This window comes from Apus apus, chromosome 22 (genome assembly GCF_020740795.1).
Source record: "Apus apus isolate bApuApu2 chromosome 22, bApuApu2.pri.cur, whole genome shotgun sequence".
NCBI lineage: Eukaryota > Metazoa > Chordata > Aves > Apodiformes > Apodidae > Apus > Apus apus.
This window is the reverse complement of record NC_067303.1, coordinates 2,615,398-2,636,825: the sequence shown is the minus strand read 5'-3', so window position 1 is coordinate 2,636,825 and position 21,428 is coordinate 2,615,398. Positions and strand designations below refer to the sequence as shown.

At 50.7% G+C, this 21,428-nt stretch overlaps 1 protein-coding gene across 3 annotated transcripts in view; it reads right to left on the bottom strand.

Moving 5' to 3' along the window:
- The window catches only part of NTM (neurotrimin), a 334,211-nt gene that overhangs the window by 24,219 nt on the left and 288,564 nt on the right, over positions 1 to 21,428 (bottom strand). For all 3 annotated transcript variants that reach the window (XM_051638361.1, XM_051638363.1, XM_051638362.1), the window contains one exon: positions 4,167 to 4,292. In XM_051638361.1, the coding sequence (XP_051494321.1) occupies positions 4,167 to 4,292 (126 nt within the window). The remainder of the gene's footprint in view (positions 1 to 4,166; positions 4,293 to 21,428) is intronic.

Below are 21,428 nucleotides of genomic sequence, written 5' to 3'. Positions count from 1 at the left end.
CTTCCCTCAGCTCAGGACTTCAGCCCTGCACAGGATCCAGCTTTCAGCACTGAGCTTAATCCTGAGATTAATGAGGGATTCTCGCTATAAAGACTTCTCGATCAGACCTCTTACAAGTAAATACACCATCAAGCCAAACCATAATGTTTTCCTACCCTGGCAGCCACTGCCTTAAGCCTTACACTAGAATCCATCATACTACAGCAATAATCAAAAAGCAATTAGATAAAACCATGGCAGAAAAGTCCATCAAGCGTCGTTAAGGATGACGACTTGGATGCAGGCTTTGGCTCAGGACATCCATGCATGGCAGACTGGTGCTGGCCAGGCAGGTGTGCCAGTGAAGGTATCTGCGTGCACACTCCTAGTTTTTACACCCCTTCCTTGTGTCCCTGGCCCTGTCACAGCAGGATAACCATGCTAACTCTCTGATGACAGAGCCTTCATTACCATCACTGCTAAGACATCCTTGCTTCTCCTGGACCGAGCGCTCATCCCTCCTGGAAGAGCCCTCACTGCAATTCCTCAGCACATTTCCTGAGTTTAAGGGGAGACATGAGGAGTCTGGTGTCTGCAGCAGTGACAAATATGCCCCGTTAGCTCAACATCGTGTGGTGAGCTGTGGTGCCAGCCTGTGCCCAGCAGCTCAGGATGTCGCACTTTTTCCTAGCCAAGAAATTCCAGCCTTCGTCCACTGAGAGATGAAAACCAGGCTGACAACATGGCAATTGCCATGACAACATCAGTTACCCCCAAAATAAATAAAGAGCACAGTAACTATGGAAACACCTGAGTGACCAAAGCCAGACTATTACCTAGAAGACCTCTCTGCAGTTTACAGACGGCATCGGCTCTATGAGGTTGGGGAGAGAGATAAATCCAAAGCCTTTGAAACAAAGAGATGCTCAGCACCTTTGGGTGCAAAGACAAATGTCTGTGGGCACACACAAGGCTGCCTGTCAGACCCCAGTGTCCAAGTCCCCTGCACAACCTATATCTCTGGAAAGAAGCTGCCTTCCCGCTGGATGTTACATCCTGATCGTGGTTGGTTATCTACAGAGAATCACACAATGGTTCAGGTTGGAAGACAGCTTTAAAGGTCACCTAGTCCAAGCCCCTGCAGTGAGTAGAAATATCTTCATCTTACATCCTTCTTTTCCTCTTTGCCCTTCTCCCTCCCTTCACCCTGCTGAGGATGGGTCTCTCTTGGCTGCCGTCCTGATGGTCTTGACACCACAAGGGTGCCAAGGGGGATGGAGCTGCTTCAACCAGAGCTGCTGTGGGCTAGTACAGCATACTGGGAGAAGAAAGGAAAAGGACAGAAAGGAGTGAAGCAGAGGGACAAAAGATGGGCTATAACACATCGTGGTTCTGCAGATTCACAAAACACTTCTTCACAGCCTTATTTGCTTGCAGCAGGAAGATGAGGATGGACACAGGTTGGGCCTGGCACCGTGCAAGGCTCTGAGTGGTGATGGGGACACCAGCAGGACCAGCACTCCTGCAAAAACTTGCTCAGGCTCACTCAGCTCTTCAGTTTCACAGCAAAGATGCTCTCCTCCTCCCCGCTGCAGGGAACTCTTCCAGTCCCAAAACCAAACAGAGCCTCAAAAACAGGTTTAACGGCTCCCATAACATGGCAACAACTGCAGACATGAAAATTCAGCAGAACTTACCAGACCAAGCCACTGAACAGATATTGCCCTGGGCCAGAGCAATGCAAGGGAAAGAAAACAACCGAGCAGCCAAAGGAGCTGGAAATGGCTGGAAAAGGGTCTCGAGAGGGACCAGCCACTGGGGAGCTGGGCTGCCCTCCGTGCCAATCTGCTGAAGGACCCAACCACAGGCTCCCCCAGTGAGCAAACACTCTTATCTGCTCCATTTCCCACCAAGAGCTGCATCGTAGGCTTACAGCTGCCAAGAAAATAATAAAACCCGTGAAGTGCCTTTGCAGAGAGGAGCACTCAGAGGCAGAAGCGCGGGGACTGGCTCCTCAGCCACCGCTCCGTCCGTGCCTGGACCAGGCGGCGCTATCAAAGCCTCTCCCCAGCGACATCGGGGCGAGCTTCTTGCCCATCTGCTCTGTAAACCCTTAAATTATGCACCAGCTTTCACCAATCCTCCACAGTCCCTTTTCTCCACCACTCCAAGAGAGATGAGGAAAGACAGCGAGAAGGAACAAGGAAGCGGTTGGCTTGAGAACTCCCCAGGGACGAGCAGCGAGGAGGAAGATCCACAGCCAAGAGAGGGGCTGGCAGCTAGCTTGGGGTCCCTGCTCCCTCCTGGCCCCTCAAACTAGAGGACATCCTGCTTGGGAAAGGGCTACTTTGGATTTGCTGTAGCACCTCTGTGCATCTGCCCTGGCTCTTGTTTCAATCCCCATGTTCCCAATCCTCATCCCTCCTGTGTGCACTGAATGCAAAGCAGAGGTTCCCTTTGGTGGCTTGGTAGACCATGAGAGAGAAAGACAGCACCTGTGGAGACATGTGGCCACCAAAGCTGCTTGGGGCCACCCCTGGGCTCAGCACCCTCCATCGGCAGGAGGCCAGAGTCAAGTCTGTGATCACTTGTTCCCTTCGAGTTTTGAAAGCAGAATATCTAATCATGGCCAAAATTGGGTAAGAGCTGCTGCTGCAAATTACACAGCACCACAGGTAATTTCTGATTAGCTCACTCTTCCTCTTCTGGTGCATCCTCAGTTTCCATAGCAGCTAAATCCTAAGTAAAATGGAAACATCTGGTTCAAGCGCAGGTAAAGATTCCCTGGGGAATGAAATCTGCTGGATGGCAGCAAACATGGAAAATAGCCCTCATGAAAGGTGGAGACACTGCAAGGCAGGAGCCTGCTTAGGGGAGGATGGATGTGCAGGAGGCAGCAGCAAGGGGCACGGGAGCAGGAGAAGAGGGTCCTGGGGAGAAGAAGGGGATGTGGGAATAAGAGTGGGGCTGGGAGGGAAAGAAGATGCATGAGAAAATAGGCAGTGAGGAGCCTGAGAGGAAATCACATTGTCAGGGCAGACAAGGAGAATGGCAAAGGGTTCAAGGTGGGAGCACACGAACTGCCTCAACCATAACTGCTGCCTGATGGTGACAGATCCAGCAACAGCAACTTGCACACCATGGAGGAGCACACGGGTGCCCTGGATTTCATCACCCATCCACACACGGACCCCAACCAAAAGCCACCCTCTTGGAGGTTTTTTACAGAGGCTCCTGTCAAGGGAACTGGCTGAGCCGCTGCTGCCGACTCAGCTCGCTCTGTGCCTGGGCTATGGAGAGTGATGGATCTGGCCCAGCAGTTTGCTACAGAGCAGACAAATAGCAAAAAATCAATGGAGCTGCACCAAGACAGCACAGCCATTGTCAGGCAGCTGACCAGAGAGAGCAGACCTGGTACCATCCATCACTGCCACCACTGCCCTGTCTCCTTTGGCTGTTGGACAGCCCAGCCAGCGTGTCCCCAAGGAGAACCTGAGGGAAGTGTCTGGGACAAAAGCCCATACCAGTAAAAACTCAGGGGAAAACTGACTGAGGTTGAACTGAAGCACTTAAATGGGTTCAGAGGGTCAGAGTCAGACACTGCCCCTTGGCTGGATGGCTTGTCTCACCCAAAGCCCCCAAATCTCACCTCAGCTCACTGGGAATAATAGGTCATCAAAATCCAAAACAAGTGCCAAAAACCAGCTGGAAAAGGATTTCAATAAGATGCTCCTGAACGGGCAAGTGTGGGAAGTTGTATCCCAGCAGTCACACCCCTGCAGGTCTGCTCAGGTTTGCTTACCAATTAGCAAGGCCACCAATTAATTCTTCATGTCTTTCCCTGCTCATTTTCACTATTTACAGTTCTCCTTAGAATCAGCATGTGACAATTCCCAAAAAAACTGTTCAAAATAGGGACAATCACACTCAACCCCTAAGCATGACAACCCCAAGCTGGTACCTACTGCCAGTCCTCCAGACCAGCCAACCCATCATCTCCTCTCTCAGACCACCAAGGCAGATGTATCTCCATCAGTCACCAACTCCTGCAGCAACTCAAGTCTCTTGGGTGCAAATCACCTTCTCCTTGCCACTCAAGTGCCACATGAGCCAGCAGCCCCTCCACAGCCACTCACAAATGGCACTGTGCCTTTCCCAAAGTATTCCAGGAAATGTTCAGCTCTTACCTTTGGGTGAGATGTGTCTCCAGGTGATTGTTGGATCTGGCCTGCCCGTGGCTATGCAGGTGAGGCTGACATTGCCACCCTCGTTGATGGAGATGTCAGAAGAGATCTCGATAATTTTCGGAGACACTGCAACAAAAGAAAGAGGGAAATGACAATGCAACTGGTTCTGCTCTGACTCTAATCTCAAAACGTGGGTGAAGGAGGTTGAATTTTCTTCCTCCTTCCACCATGGCAAGAGGTACCCCATCAGTCTCATCTGACTTGACAGGAACACAGGAAAAGCAGGAAAGCAGGGGCAGAAAAGATGGGGTTGAAGTGAGAAGAAATTGTAGCCAGAGGGGATTCAGTCATTTTAGGGAGGCTTGAGACATCCTCAGCACCTCTGTGGGGTGTGAGATGGTACTTCTTCCCCACCCCACTTCCAGTATTCATCCTGTCCTCTAACCATGACAAACCCTTTCCAGTAGATCTGCATCCTACTGGGAAAAACCATCCACCCCCTCCAAACATCCCCAAAGTCACTCCTGGGGCAACAAAAGCACCTGAAGCACACACAGGGCTTGCAGCTCTTCCTGCAGCTGTCTTAGAATCACAGAATGGTTTGGACTGGAAGGGACCTGAAAGTTCATCTAGTTCCAACCCCCTGCATGGGCAGGGACACCTCCCACCAGCCCAGGCTGCTCCAAGCCCCATCCAACCTGCCCTTCAACACTGCCAGGGATGGGGCAGCCACAGCTTCCCTGGGCAACCTGGGCCGGGGTCTCACCACCCTCACAGCCAAGAATTTCTTCCTAATGTCTAACCTGAATCTGTCATGCCCTCACAACCAGAAAAGCACCAAGAAGAGCTAGGCATGAACATGACAAGTCTACAGAGGAGCATCTGAGGTCTATCACCGTGCAAAAGGAGGAGTCATTCCATATAGATGAAATCCATCCTGCTGCATTGCCACTGCCACCACGGATGCCCAGGAGTGGGTCAGACACACAGGGCCTAGACCCAAAGAGGGAACATGGAGACAGGACAAGGGTGCTGAGGAGGGCTGAGGAGTGAGCAGGGAGCTTTCTGTGTAAGCTGCCATGTGGCTGCCACGGAGGGCTGAGGTTTCTGTGAGCATTACAGCAAAGCTGCACGAGAAAAACGATCGGCTGCTGTTCTCATCCTGCACCTGCAGAACATAATAAAGACCATCACCTTCCTTGCCTTATTTTTTTTCCAGGCTGTTCTCCAGAGCCCAGCAGCAGCTTGGCACCCCGCTGCGGCACTTTGCAGGAGTGTCACAAATCACTTGCAAAACATCCTGCTCCTTCCAGCCTCCCGGGGCGAGCCCCGTGCATCGACCCACTGGAAGCTGCAACCCAGAGTATTGCAACACCAATGCTCCCGACACAAATCCCACTCCCCAGCACCCCTTCCCTGCCTCTCCCCACCTCCTGCATCTTCCCAGGGCTGTGCTGAGCTGGAATGACTGCAATGGCCTTGCACGCATTGCCTCTGCTGTGCAGGTAAGTAATTTATTGATCCGTAAAGCACTCCAAGATGCTCTGCGAGGGATTATGTCATGCCAGTGCCGTGCAATAAAATAAAAAATGATGGATTTTTTGTGAACAGGAGGGTGATTTAAGGTTTGTAGTTGGAAGTGTAGTTAAAGTACATTTTAAGTGGAAATCAAGGTGGGTAATGAATTATTCTCTGTTTTGAAGGGCTTCTGGGAGTTCATTTTTTTCCTGCTCTGGGCACGATGGCTAATCTGCTAATCATGCACTGGAGGACAACCATGGTTCATATGCTCCCAAAATAGTGGGGGCTCATGGGCAGGAGAGTGGAGGGCACAAAGATGATACCAAAAGAAATATTAATATGCATCAGTGTCATTAAGCCCAACATAAGGGGACAGCAAAGGTCTCCTGGGACCATGGAGCTGGGAGATGCTCTGCCAACAGCCAGGGTTGTCCATTGAGGAGATGCAATTAAATACAACAGTGTTACGATTGTCCCGCTGTGCTTCCTGACAAGGCTGGGACTGCCAGCCAGGAAACCCACGTGCACTTTAAAAAGACCAAGCTTACAGTCTGGACAACAAAAATAGGTCAAGGAGGTATTACCATGGCCATTTCAGAGAGGTGGAAAGAGACAAGTGTGGTGGAGGCAATAGTTTCCAGCTAAGTCCCAAGAAAACTAGAGCAAGATCTATCATCCTCAAAGCAATGCTCACTAAATCACAGAGGAACCTTCCTTGTGTTTTTAATTACTGAATCCACCATCAACCCAATTCAGCTTGTTTTGCAGAGTTCACTGAGACTGAAATAAAACCAAGCCAGACTTTGCACCACAACTCTGGTACCACACCACAATTTTCCCCGGTGAGAGGCAAAAACTGGTCATAGACCCAACTGACCAAGATTCTAAAACATAGTTAAAGGAAATGAAACTTGGATTTCCCAAAACAAAATCCTCCTCCTCAGCAATATAGAGATTTTAATTTTGCTCAGACAGGGCAGAGGAGGAGAGGTGACTGTGATGCTGCTTGGCCAGGCAATGTGAGACTTTGTAACCTTCTCCATCAAGTGCAAAAAGCAGCTGGAGCTGCCTGGGTCTGGGGAAAAAGCCCAACCTGCCCTGGCAAGCTTGGAACATGCTCAGAGAAAAGAAAGTTACTGCAATCCACCTGGGACAAAATGAGGCAGGAAAGGCTGGGAAGGAAACCAGAGTGACAACGGCAGCAAACTCTTCAATTAAATATGCAGTGGCAGGATTTAACATGACAGTTACTGTGTGCTAACTAAAGGTTTCAATAATTAACCACACAAACTATTTAAAATGCCTTTCTGGAGACTGAACAGGTATGGAAACCTTACTAAGTTATTTCAAGTATATATTTAATATTATTTCAGGGTCACAGGTGCTCCTGTTCCCTCTGCTTCCTCCATCCTTTGGCAACGCTGCAGCACTGGGGCAGGGGAGAAATTTCTTATGCTGAGAGCAGGACACAGATGGAGCTGTGTCCCTGTGGGAATGAATAGATAAATAAAGCTAAATAAATGCAAGCTTCCCAGGCGGGAACCCTCTCCTTGTGGGCAGTCCTTTAGTGTTCAGCATCTCTCTTGCTCCAAAGTGATTAAACATGGCAGTGTTGGCCAAGCTGCTCCAGCGACACGGCACAGATTTCCCCAGTGACAGGCTGCTGTTTTATCTATCTGACTTCTTCTTTTTTTCCCCTATCCTTGCCATGATGATGAGGAAGGTCTCCAGGCTGCTCTCAGGGCTGCAGCCCTCTGCAGGTGCCCAGGACATGCCCCCCGGATTGCCTGGACATGCACACGCTGAGTCCCGAGGACAGAAAGCAGGTTGCTTAAATATTTAACCAGAGCATATGGTGTGTTACACGTTGGAGGGTGTTCAGTCAGGTGATATATGTCTTTACAGATCCAAGCATATGCACTTGCCTACACAGATATATACCCTCCTGCACAGACACCCTCCTGTCACTGACACAGACCATATCCCTGCTATGCTCTCACCTCCAAACACCCATCACAGAGCCAGCACAAGTACAAAAGCTCAGGCATCCCATGCCCGGACCCCTTGGCCCTGCCATCTCCTACCATCATTATGTCCCCATCCCTCCTCTTTGTGGACTATGACCACGCTGCTGCCTGTGCTTCCCCCTCCCTGTCTCTATGTCCCTCTGCTGTCTCCTGATGCACCCCTCAGCATGGCAGGGCTCCCCTGGCACCCCAAATTTCAGTCTCACATCAGGTGAGAGGCAAAGTGACCCTAAGCATGGATCTGGAACAACTTCTCCACCAGAGTCAGGGAATGAGCCTCATGAAGTTGAGTGCCTTCAAGGAGTAAGTGTATTTTTTTGCCTTAACCACCTGCTTTCTGCTCAGTTTTGGGAGCAAAGAAAGTAGTGCAGAAATGCATGTGTCACCTTTCCAGACCTGCGAATCCCTTCTCATGTGGGAGCTTGCAGAGTGGGTGCTTGCAGCCCCTCCTGGTAAGCCTAGAAGCACTTTGTTTCCCCCCTCATAAAACATGCAAACCTCCATCTTCCAGCATGAACAACATCTGCTCCAGATCAAAGGAAACAACAAAGAACAACTTTAAAAGCATCTTGAAGAATAAGAGGGAGATTCAGACTTGTGTTCTGCAGGCGATCTGTGATGTGCACCGGCAGCTTCCGGAACATCAGGCTGCTGCTGCTCCTGCTTTTCATTACAGCCTCTTACTGTTGTGACCCTCAGACTTCCCTGTGTTTTACAGGGTGCTGCTACCACGGGTCCTGCCTCTGGGACTTGGTGATGGGGAGCCCTGGCCACCCCAGCCCTGCTTGTAGCGATGCTACAAGTGGGACTGAGCCCACACTCCTGGGACAGTGACAAAGGGATCTGCCAAGGCCAGTTGGGACCAGGCACAAGGCACTGGGGTCCCTATCCAGCTCCTCCAGGTTGTCAGCAGAGCTGTCTCCTTTCCTCTGGCACCAGGCACTGGGTCAGGAGAAGGGATGGGCACTCCAGCTGCTGCAGCACCAGGCACCTCCATTGTGCCTTCTCCCTCTTTTGTGCTCAAAACCTTTCTGCCTTTTTAAGGAAAGCAGAGAGCAAATGGAGAGACCTGGGCCTTCAATTACAGGTGTATTATAATGGGCTTTTAAATCAGTTTGTGCCACTCTAACTGAACTGTAATGAAGAGAAAAGCAGAGAGGGCATCATCCTTCCGTCATATCAGCACAGCTCAGGAGCTGTCTTGAAGTCCTCAGAGTGTGTGGAAGGGCAAACACAGCCTCAGAGCCTGCTTCCAGCTACACTGCTCAGTCACAAAACCTGGAGACAAAACCCTGACAATTCCAGGGGCCAATCCTGGCCCCCAGGGCTGCCTCTGCCCCGAGTTTGCACCATCACCCCCTTCCCCGCTGACATGTCAGGTTCAGCTCAGCTGTGCCAAAGGACCAAGCCCCTTCTGCACAAACCTGGCAGCAGCCAAAGAAAAAGAAGACTGGAAATGAAGAGGACATATGTAACGACCTTAATAAGCAATTAATAAATAACTAATGGCAATTGCTCGTTTCAAAGCCAGGCGTAATGAGATGTGTCATACAGCACCGAGATGCATCTAAATGATTTCCCTCGTAGATGAAGGCTCCTGGTGCAGCAAAGCTCTCCCGAGCTTGGAGGACACCAAATTTTTTACTCCTGTCTCTGCAGCAGGTTATACGGCACAGCACCACCATCATTCAGAGGAGGAGGGGGGGAACAAGACGTTTCAAATCATTCATTAGTAAAGTCTTTGTGAAGACGGGGATAATTCACCACATAAGCAGCAGGGATCCTGCAGACAAACTTACAGCTAAGTGCCAAAAGGGAGCCCAGTCTGATTCCACTTATGACAGCATAAATCAGCAACACTCCTATCACAGTCAACAAGGGATATGTCAGAATACACCTGGCACGAAAAGGAGAGTTGTTTCCCCAACACAAGGACTTTTTCCTGACTTTTGGATGGGTCCAGGTCACAAGCCTGGATCCTGAGCGCTGCTGCCCTAAGGAGCCGGGATGCTGCCTGGGCAGGTTTGCTTCCAAGGTTCTGAAGGAATGAACATCTTTTTTCCTACCACAAAAAAGGGAGAAACACCTGACACCAAGACCCACAAGTTTGGGGAATGAAGCAACAGCTTCCTTAGCATGACTATTAACAAGCAGATTTACAGAGCAGGCAGAACCCATCACTGGGGCTTGGGAGATCCAAGTTCTGCTTTCACATTACAATGCCTGAAGGAAGTCATGGCACTGCTCTGGACTTTGCTGCCTTCTCTGTAAGGACTCAAAGGATGCTGATCTCCCTCATAAACTGTGCCATACTCCTCTTTCACAGAAAACCCAGAATTCCCACAACACCCAAACCCCCAAAGAACCTCACAAAGATGGAAGAATTTTTGCGCTGCCAACCATGAAGAAATGCAGACAAATAAGGACCATGTGACAGTTAAGCTCCCTGTCTAGACAGATCTCATTTTCGGCTCCACGCGCGGACAAAGGCTCTAGCTTCCAGGTTCTGCACCCTGAGCCACCTGGGATTCCCCCTGCAAGTCAAGCAATGCCTCATAAAAAGCAGAAAATCGAGAGATCTCAAAACCTGAAGACACCTGCATCATCTTCTCAGCATTACTGACACCTCTCCTCAAGGTGTGACAGCCTCGATTACAGCTGCCTCCATGGTGACCATCAAACCAAGAGCGACTCTGTCTCACCCTGCTCAGGAACACAGAGTCCCCAGCTCTGCCCCTCTTGTTCCACCAGCCACCGTGGAGGATCCACCAAACCTCCTGGGAAAAGTCCCTGCGTGGGGATGAGCCGCAACGTGCCGAGGGCACCCGAGAAAGTTTGAACACGACTTCTTGTTAATACCAAGCTTGTCAAACACATCACCTAGAAATGCTGAATGTCTTTATTAGATTCCTTTATCTCCCCTCGAGATTGGAGGGACACGATGAGATGATTCTCAGCAGAGATGTCATCATCCAGGAACTAATTAAAGGCTGCGCGGGAAGTCGGGCCACGCACACTCTGGAGAACAAAACGCATTAGCAACCCGAGCTGAGAAAAATATTACAAGTGAACTTCAGATCAGAAAGGGCCAGCCAGGGATTTGACAACAGCTCTCCTCTCCCCATCTTTCCTCCTGCTCATCCTCACACTCCCTTGTCCTCAATAGCTGTTCCCGAGCAGAAGCAAGTCACCTGGGATCTTGGGGCTGTCTGGGACTGCCATCTCCTGAGGGATGCAGGACACTGCTGGATTCTCTCCTCCATGGAGTCATATACCAGAGCAAAACAATTACTTGTGGAAATTTTTTTATTTTAATGTCAGAAAAGTCCCCTTGCTGCAGGTTAATAAGCTGCAGAGAAGGATGGCTCGATGCCTACACCTCTCCCTGCTCCAGAGGAGTCCTGGGAAAACACTCCATCTCTCTGGGTCTCTGTTAGTGCAATGACAAGTATTTCTCTTCCTTGCAAGCTTATTAACAAGACTACAGTGTGTGAGATGAGAAGATACCCAGAGCCTATGGTCCTGTAGGTGGGGCCATTCCTGCATGGGGACAGCCCTACTAGCCACATCCTTTTTGTAGGTAGGGCTCATGTGAGTCCAGATGCACAGATCTAGTTTAAGGGCATGTATCCCAAGTGGAGGTGCCAGCAAACAGCACTTCCCAGTCAACCTGGAGGCTCCGTCCCAACCAGCAGCATGTTCACAAGATGCTCCTCATCTGGTCCATCAGGACACGTTGTCCTGCTAAGCTCAGCACGAAGCCTCAGCTCCTCTCCCCAAAGAAGAGGACAAGTGGCCATGCCCTGCACTGATGGTGCAGGTCCCACTCCCAGCCTCGCTCCCAGACAATGAGGGGCTCTCCCCGTGCACCCCCAGCTCTCCATCCACAAGGAGCAGCCATCAGCTGAGCACACCACACCAGTCCTGTGCCACTTCACTCATCAAAAGGGACCTGGCAGGAACAAAGGAGCTCAAACATCTTCTCCAAAGATAAATCAGATGCTCTAATGCAGCCTGTATCTCCAATGAATATAGGGCAGGTGTCTCTGAAGTGAAGCATTAGTTAAAATGATGCTCTTTAAATTACATTTCGGCTATTTCAGGCAGACAGGTTGTGTGTGGGTTGGGCTGGATTTTTTTATGATCTATCTAGAGGCTTAAAAAGACACACAGAGAAATAAATCTCCCTTCCATTAACAACACACTATGCTCTCGCATATTTGTTCTTATCGCCGCACTCTTGCTCTCGTGCTCCCTCTCCCTTGACTCGAGCACAATGTAAGTGTTTATGATTACACTTTCCACACTGACACTAATCTAATTCCAGGAGCCTGTGCCCAGGGAGAGTGTGGTGGCTTGCCTGTCTGTGCAGGAGGATGAGCAGTGCTCCCCAAAATGCTGCACTGGGTGGTTTTACTTCAAAAACCATCAAGATTTGTGGTATTCATTGCAACTGAAGCCTTTTTGCACCATCTGGGACTATCTGTGTGGTTTTGCCTCTATTTATCCAACTACTTACACCCCTCCCAGTTCCCCCACAACATCTTTGACACCCTCAGACCCCGCTGTACCAACAAGACACAAAAATTCAGCCTTTGGCCCATGGGATCCTTGATGAACTCATGAAAAAGGAGGCAGCAGGTGAATGCAGGCTGCACCCTCAGCCCCCCAGGACATCACCACTTGCAAACTACCCTAAAGCTCTACACCAGTACCCTGCTCAGGGGATGGAAGTGATGGGGAGCAAGGGGTGGATGTGCAGGGACCAGGATTGGATGCAAACAATGTCTAACCCAATTACTGTTGCCATTACCAACTCTCCCCAAACAGCCCATTTCCTCCTGTCCTTCCTGAGCCCTCTGCACACCAAGCTCCAGCCTTTGCAGGTGCCTCCTTGTGCTCCAGCCAGAGCCTTTACTTCTGCTTGGGCTTCTTCCTATGATTGCCTTTGATTCTGGTGCAAAATTAATGGATCAGGCAGGGAGCACAAATCTGCTGATCTCTGATTAGGAGGTCTGGAGGCTGCTTCTTATGACCAGCCTCTTTGTTCGTCTGTTTATAAAGCAGGAGGTTGGCAAGACCCAGAAGTTCAAAGTCAGCAGCAGGTGAGGTGATGTATGCCTCCAGATGCTGCTGTTCCTCCTGTCCCCATGGGAACATGTGTCTTTGCATGAGACTTGCAAACCCACCCACTGCTCCTGCAGAGTCTGGTCTACCTTCCCAAAGCTGTCCTGGTCCATTCCTCCCTGTAGTCATCCCTTTGCACAGTCCTGCTCTTTCTTAGGATCTGCTGGGGGTGGGGGGGAGGCATTAATAACCTTATAATCAAAACACCCTGGTAAGAGTATTATTATCCCTGCTTTACTGACAAGAGAACCGAGGCCTGAAAAGCACATGTCCCAGAAAGGGCCCATTTGGATGGATGTTCTATCAGCACCTGCTGTTGATGGCCAAGGCAGCTGCCAGGACAGGTGTGTCCAATGGCCACAGGAGAGGAGAGCACCATAGTTCATCATCAGGCTGCAGAGGGCACAGCAGGACAGCAGTGTGCACAGAGGGGCAATTAAAACTTCATTACCAAACTTTGAGCCAAACAGGCTGTGTTCAAGGGAATTAAAAGGAAAGGAAAAGCAGAAAGCAAGACTACAGCAAGGCAGGGACACCAGTGTGCCTGGAGCATGTGGGGGCTGTTCTCCTTTTCCATTAGGATTGCTCCTACATTTTCCATTTCTCCTAAATGAAGCCCTCAAGCTTCCTCTTCGGCCACCCTCACACCTCTGAGAACACCAGAAAAGCCACAGGGAACTCTGTGCCCCCAGAGCATCCTTTAATTTCCCTATTTGTCTTTCTAATACCCAGCCTCATCAACAGCACCATTTATTCCTCATGTGCTCCCACTTTTCACAGGACTATTTTTACTTCTCCTCCCATTTTGGAGGCTCTTTATCCACAGTTTCCTTTCTTTCCTTATGCACAGTTTCCTTTCTTTCCTCTTCCCCTTTCATTTTTAAAATGTGTGGTTCTCTGATTCAAAATCATTACTGTTTTTAACTTGGCTCGAGCCTCTTTAATTAAGTTACTTTCCATTATTTTTTATCTAGTCCATTTGTCTACATCCCCCGCACCCTCCCTCATTCTTCCTTTCCTCCCCAAGGCAGGCTGGGTATGAAATCTTACATTTCCATTTGGCTAACAATCACTTTGAATTTTCAAATGCTATTAAATTGGATCACACCAGTCAGTGGACTGGAGTTGTCGAGCTGTGATATTTACTCGCGCCAGTCAAAGAGAAATGAAATTGTGGTGGTGCAGGCTTGGGGGGGATGTGATGATCTGTGTGTGCAGATTTATTCTGCCTCTGGTACTTGCAAACAGGCACAATCCCTTTGGATTTTTGAGCGAGTTCAAAGGAAACTCTTGCACTCAACCATGGATGTATTGTAATGTCTTTAATAAATCAATTACTTGTTGGCAGGGAAGTGTCACTGCATCCCCAATCCTTGTAATCACCTCAGCCTAGCTGTGTTTTAAGTGCTGCAAAACCAGGGAGGTAGAAGGGGAGCCAGAAGAAGCATCAGCAAACCAGAGCAGGCACTTTGGCTTTATCTTGCCAGAAAAGGCCAAGAGATGCAGAAAGCAACTGGCATTGTGCAAAATCACACCCAGCCCAGTGACCCCCAGCACCAGAATAAGGAAATCACAGGGTGGGAGGGATCCAGCAATGCATGGGGTTCACCCTTTCCCAGGAGGCAGAAGTTTGGGAGTGATGAACATGACAGGATCACCAAGAACCCAAGGTATTGAGGCCATGGTGATGGGAGCAGCTCCTGCTGCTGCCTGCCCGGGCTCAGCGTTGCTTGTGCAGGCACTTGGCAAAGCAGCATTTTCCTGCTGCCCTCAAGAGTGAGACCACTCTGTGCTGCACATTAATTAGGGGCTTGAGTTCTGTGCTCCTGCTGTCAGGAAGGTGCTGGTATTTCAATTTTGCTAAAAAGAGGCTTTTTCCACTCAAAAATTTGCTAAAAAGAAAGAGAGTGGGATTTAATTATAAAGCAGTCCTGGCCAAATCCAGCCCCTCCTCCCTCCTCCCTGCTGACAAAATCATCCCCTCCACAACAACCATCATCTGAGCACCAACAGACAACGAAGCTTTTCAGAAAGTAATGAACTCCAGTCAGAGCCAAGGCAGGAAGGGTTTAATGCTCAGCTTGGAAGCTTGCTGAGGCCATCAGTTAGATAGCCCTGCTGCTGAAGGGACAAGAGAAAAAAAAAAAAAAAGGATTTCAGAGAGACTCAGCCAAAAAGAAAAGATAGAGAAGGAAAACACTACAAGAGATTTAATTCCATGAGCGGAGAGAAGTGTTTGCAAAGAGCAGGAGGATCAAAGACTGAAGCTCTCAGACTGTCTGCAAGGAGGAGGGATTACAAGGAGGGCAAAGCATGGAGAAGACATCTCTGTGATGTCCAGCTTGAGGCTGGTCTGGGAAAGGACAGCCCCGGGTACAAATCAGGGAACCTGTTGGCTCAGAGGGCTCAGTGGTGGGGAGGTCTTGGTAGCAAGGGGGTGGATTGAGACCTGTTCATCTCATGCATTTTCACATAAGAGCAAACCAACACAGGGTCTGCCACATCCACTGTCTTATCCCATATCTTTTCCAAAGGTCCTTGCCTTTTTATTCTCCACTTTCCACTTTTTCTCCCCTTTCTCCTTTGTTAAGCCTCTTTCTCCTCCAACACCAGAGAAGACAGGAACAAAAGGGCAAAACACCACCAAAACTCTCCAGATTTTTTAGTGCAACTCCTCTTTTCCAAGCTTCAACTTCTTCTTCATACCCAAGCAAGAACAGTGTGGAAAATAACAAGTTTTTCTCCATAACCCCTCCCTTCACCCTCCCACGGGCTCAGCATCCACCTCCAGCCCATCCTTAAGCTCGTGGATATTCACTGGAGCTTTCCTAGCACTCGGTGCCTGCTGCAGGAGGTAGCAGGGCTGGGCCAGCTCTTCAGCAGCTGTTCCCTTGGCCTCTCCTTTATCTCCAGCATTGTGTTCACATCTGCTTCCCCCTCTGCCTCTTTCCCTGCCACTGGGAGCCTGGTTTTAAATCACTGCTCAGCACGCCAGCTGCCAGGCATGGGTTTCATGCCCCGTTTGGATTGGTATCCAAAAACTGTTCACAAGCCTCCCCTTGCTTTTTATTTTTCTTTCTTTTTTTTCCTCCTCTTTTTTTTTGTCTTTCTTTTTCTCCTCGTGAACCTGCCAGCACTCTCACACTGCTTTCCCCTCCTCCCTTTTGGCTGCAGAGTTTTTTCTTGGCTCTGGAAAGATGTTCAGACACCTGGTTGCTGGCAGCATGAGGCCCTGGCAGCGTGGGGGTGGCTGCATGCAGCTCTGCAATAGGGAAGGACAGCAAGCAAGGTCCAGCCAGCATGACCCACCTTGGCTACCAAGGACACGCCGGTGGCCACCTGTACCACTCCCACCTATCCAGTGGCTTTCTGGAGCCTGGCAGCGATCCCACCTTTGCATCCCTCAGGCTTTGCTTAGAGTTTTGGCCGAGGCCAACTTCTGGTTTCGCTGGGGATTTGGAGGGTGGAAAAGCACAGCTTTGTGCAGTGTCACCCAGGAGCTGCAAGATGGATCGAGATCAAGAGATGGATTTAGGAGAAGACATCACCACCTGCGGCTCCGCTCCCTGGCAGAGAGCACAGCTCCTCAGCACGGCACGCTGGGTTTGCAGGGCAGCAAAACACCCCAGAGAGCAAACAGAGCAGGGCACGTGGGGGATGCCTGACTGCTCCTCTGCCCACACACTAAATTCCCTTTCAGCTTGCAATCACTCCATACTAAAAAAAAATAAAAATAGAGGGCTCTATCCTTCCCCCAGCCAGGAATATGCAAATTGCCCTGAAAAGCTTGGCTGAGGCCTCCCCAACTTCCTTCCACCCATGGTCTGTGCAGGAGTGCAAGCCAGGATACCCATGGACACCTCGGATGGCAAAGGTTGCAGCAAACAGCCCAAATTCCCTCGGGCAGAGCCCTCTGCTCCTGCTCTCTGAGTCCTCAAGCCTCTGCAACAGGTTTTCACTTCTGGACTCGCCTCAGGGGGGACTGGCCAGAAAAATCAGCTCTAAAGGCCAAAAAAGAAGAGCCAGATTAAAGTATCAACTCTGAATTTATGCTCAGGACTTAAGGTTTAATAATGCAACAGAAAATCAATATTTAATAAAGCAAATGATGGAGAAAAACACTGAATAGGAGATGAGCTGCTGCTCATGTTTTCAAACATGTAAGTCCCGAAGGAGTGGGTTTGGCAGGATGGATGCAGTACCAGATTGCCACAAGGAGCTGGCAGGCAGGACACCCCAGGTCCCACCAATTCCAGCTTGGGTGTCAAGGGGGCTCACAGGTCTTTTATTAGAGGACAAACAAGGAATTACTGCAGTGGTCAGAGTCCAAATACCCATGGAGAGAGATCAAATGCTGATGCACGAGAGGAGCAGAGCAGCTGCTTGGCTGCACTGGCCCAGCTTTGTGCTAGGGCTGGAGCCTGGGCTTATGAAACACGGGCAGGGAGGCAGCAGCACACCCAAATTTAGGTTTCAACTGCACCAAGAAGAGCTGCTGAGAGACAGAGAGCTCCTGACAAGCTGAGAAGGAGCACAGGGGCTCAAAGCAGAGGATCCAACCCTGTATTTCAAGCAGGAGAGGAGGTGGTGAAGGCAGTTCAGGGGTGCAAGAGAGCATCGAACCCAGCCAGCGTGGCAAAGGTGCATCCCCGGGCGTGCTGGGCCCGGGAGGGACGAGGCGTGGATGCGGCAGGGATGTGGCCTCGATGCTGGGAAGAGATCTGCAGCTCAGACTCCCTCCCCTGGAGGCTGGAGAAAACTGCAGCGAGCCCGCGCGTGGCACGGAGATGTCACCTGTGCCTGCTGCAAAGCGAGAGCCAGCCCAGCAGCCACGCTCTGCATTGCTCAGATTTGGGGTGAACCCCCTGAAACGGGGCTGAAAGAGGGAGTCTGATCAACAGATGCTCCAAGACATTCAATCCCGCAGCCCTTGAGCCGTACCCGACATCACCCCTCCCATGCCTGGGGCTGCACAAAACGCCGATGCCCGATGCTGAGCTGCAGTGAGCTGTGCCACAACCAGCACTGCAACAATAAACACCATTTGCAGCAGCAACCTCCCTGTCTCCCTGCCCTACTGCCCCAGACTAAGCCTTTCCAGCCCTGACACAAGCTGTGCTGCCAGCCAGGAAGGGTGAGGCAGTTTTCCCCGTGCCCACTCAAGCGATGGTGAGTGCTGCCTGGGACGTGCAGCTCAGGATGCACCAAGACCTGCCCCATCTCAACAACTCTGGGGACTCCCTATAAGTCCTCTAAACAAAGGAGACTCTCCCTTGCTGCTCTGGGGCAGCAAAGCTCTGATGCCCTTGGATGAAACCCCCTCCTCGGGCACGCAGCACACGCCGGGTCGCCCGCCCGCCCCTGCAGTGCAGCAATAATTTGTAGGTTGTGCTGGGATCCTTCACGATGAAAGATGACACATAAATATAAAACGTTATCGCTCCGTAACAGCCACATGCTATAAAACGTTGGGCAGAAGGATCTGGAACTGGATAGAGGCAGCGCTTTAAATCCTTCCCTGCAGAGTTACCACCGCTAAAACAACAGACCCGCTCCGACGAGCGCCGGCAGTGGAGGGCGAAGAAGAAAGACCCCGATAAAACCCCCACAATTGCGGAATTAGGCGACGAAGGTGAATTTATAGCAGCATAACCTTCCTGTGCTGACAACCCTGGGGTAGCTGTAGTACCTGCACGCCAGCCACGTCTCCTCCCATTCATCCCCTGCCGCGCCGTTCGGCGGATGCTCGGCGTTACCGTAGCAACGGCAAAGCGCTGGTACCGATATTACACCACGACGAGTTGACTCCGTTCCCGCGATCCCGATAACAATGCTGTTACTGTAGTAACATTACATTGTTGAGGTCTCACTGTTCTACCCTTAATTTTATTGTCGTAAGATTAAATTGCAATAATGTTATTGAGCCGCCATTAGCGTTGCCGTGGTAACAATGACATTAAGGTAGCGATATCGCATTACAGTGGTCTGACCGTTCCACCACAAATATTTTAATGTAGTAAAACAAAAGAGATTACTGCAGTAACATTAAACTGCAGTGACCTCATTAAACCACCACTGGTTTTATCACGCTGAATGATGGGACTTTGGAAAACCGCACGGAGCAGCAGGGAGATGCATCCCTGAGGCATGGGTGCTGCCATGCCACCCCTCCTGCTGGCAAATCCTCCAGGAAGGAGGGGGACCCACTTGCAGAGGGTGACCAAGAGACCAGACAACTCAAGTCCTCCTCCAGCCCCACTCAGGGAGCTGTCAGTGCACCTGGTTTCACCCTCTCCAGAGAAGGAACTGGCTGAGTTGCTGTTGAATAGCTCTAGGTGAGGTGGGTGAGCTCTCCCTGAAAGCCTCTGGAGAGGAATGGGGTGAATGAGGCCACTGGGAGCTCACTCACTCAGAGAGGTTTCAAAGAAGAGTAAAGCTCTGGTTTTCTAGAAGAGGGGTGATGAGAGGGTGACCTCCACCTGCCTCTGAGGGAGCAGCAAAGAGCTAGGCTGAGCTCTCCTTGCAGCCACAAAAGCACAGGCAGAGCAGCTGGGGAGGAGCAGAGCCACAGGGGTGGAAATGGTCCTGGTGGGCACTGGCGTGCTGTCCCCATGGCACAGCCTGCAGGGACCAACCACAAAGGGTTCCTGTCAGTGGTGCTTGGGGGAGCCCCATAACACCCCAGATCACAGCATTAGCAGTTCATGGGGGAGAAAAACAGAAACTGGCCACAGCTTTGGTGTACGCAAGGAAGAAAAACACGGAGGAAATGGGAACAGTCTGTGTGTCCTATGAATCACTGCTTCTTCCTGCCCCTCGCTCTGTTCTGCTGCCAATTATTTCTCCTAGGGAACAGGATACTTCTTCTCATGGGTCTGGCACTGGGGTGCCAGGCAGGCATAGAGGATGCTTTCCCTTCATCAGCACCTCCCCAATACCATTTGGCTCTCTTTCTAAGGATGACAGCAGTTAACACACCCCAGCACTGCTCACCCCTCCAGCCCTCCCACTCTTCACCAGTGGGACTCACCCACATGCCCCGGGAAGCAGCAGGAGTGGGACACTTTCCCAGTGGGATACAGTGTGCCTGGGTCCCACCAACAGCAGAGCAGGCACCTAACTGGGGCAGCCCAAAGCTGTCCAGAGCAAGTGTTTCCAGTTTGGGCTCTGGAGTCTCGGCTTTCCCCCCTTGCCACCCCACGATATAATTGCTAATTAATAATAACATTTAGCTCTCAGATAGTGTGTTCCATCTTCAAAGACCTCTGTCGACATTAACGAATTAATCCTCATCAACCCCCCTGTGAAGTAGGTGACAATTATTATCTCTGCTTCACAGATGTTAAATTGATTTGCAAAGAGGTCAAGTGACTTGGGGGAGGCCAGAGGGAGTCTGTCCAGCTTCACTCCGGGTATGTGGTCATGCCATGGGGGAGCACGGACAAGCTGATGGGCCCCTGTGGAGAAGTGAGGGCTGGTATAACCTTGGGAGGAAGAAGGAGAGACCCTGGGGCAGCCATGGATGTGGAAGCAGCAGAGATGCTCCTGGGAGGAAGAGCAGAACGGGGATACAAAGCTGACAACTAGGACAGTGCTTAAGAGCGTGTGGGAGACCTTCAGTCCTCGACAATAGCTCTGATACAAAAGGAAAAGATGCTTTGACAGAGGGACGGTGATTAGCAACAAAAGGGAGACAGAACACATCACTCAAAGGAGCTGGAGCACAGGCAAAGAGAGGGGATTTTGATTTCAAGTCACCAGTTTCCTCCCCTCCACTCCTCTGGGGGGGCTCTCCCAGTTTCCTGCGTATCTTTCAGAAAGCATTATCTAAACCTGCTTCTGCTTCTAGAAGGGACAGCTGCTCTCATGGGGGAAAACGTGGATACACCAGAAAAACCCAGACCAGAAGCAGCTCCTGTGGTTTCTGCTGGGAAGCATTCTACCAAGGATGAAATTCCAGCCCATGGCTTTGTACATGGCTGACGTCTACACATCCTTATTGCCACCAAGTTATCAAACAGCTCTGGGCAAATCCTCCACCCCTTCTCACCCCCAGCACTGGTGCCTTTGGTGGTGGAGGTGACAGGCTCAAGCCCAGGGTCCAGCTCAGTGCCAGAGCTCCTGGACAAAGGGTGGTCAGGAAGGCTCTGAGCATCTCCAGCCAAAAAAACCCTTCAGGCACACGCAGTGCATTCCCATCTACTCAGTTTTCCCTGCAAGCCACCTGGAGGCCTTTGGACAGGAGCAATGATGACTGCAGGAACAGATTCTCCCTCCCACGCAGGGCAGGTGTTTCCCGCATGCCCCCGTGCAAGGCAGAAATTCTCCCACAAACGAAAGGGGCTTGTGGAATCAAAGAAAAATTAATTGGGCAGAGTTCAGCACTTAAAACAAAGCTGGCTCAGGCACCAGAGGCCCGCTGGTGGCTTTATCACACCTTGGCAGTGATGCTCCTGCAGTGCCACCTGCGCGCCACGTCTGCCCCCTGTCACCTGTGCCCACAGTCCCCCGACTTGGGTGAGCAGGTAATTAACTCCCAAACAAAGGCAGGGATTTGCAGATTAACTTGGGCCTGGGAAGGAGTGGG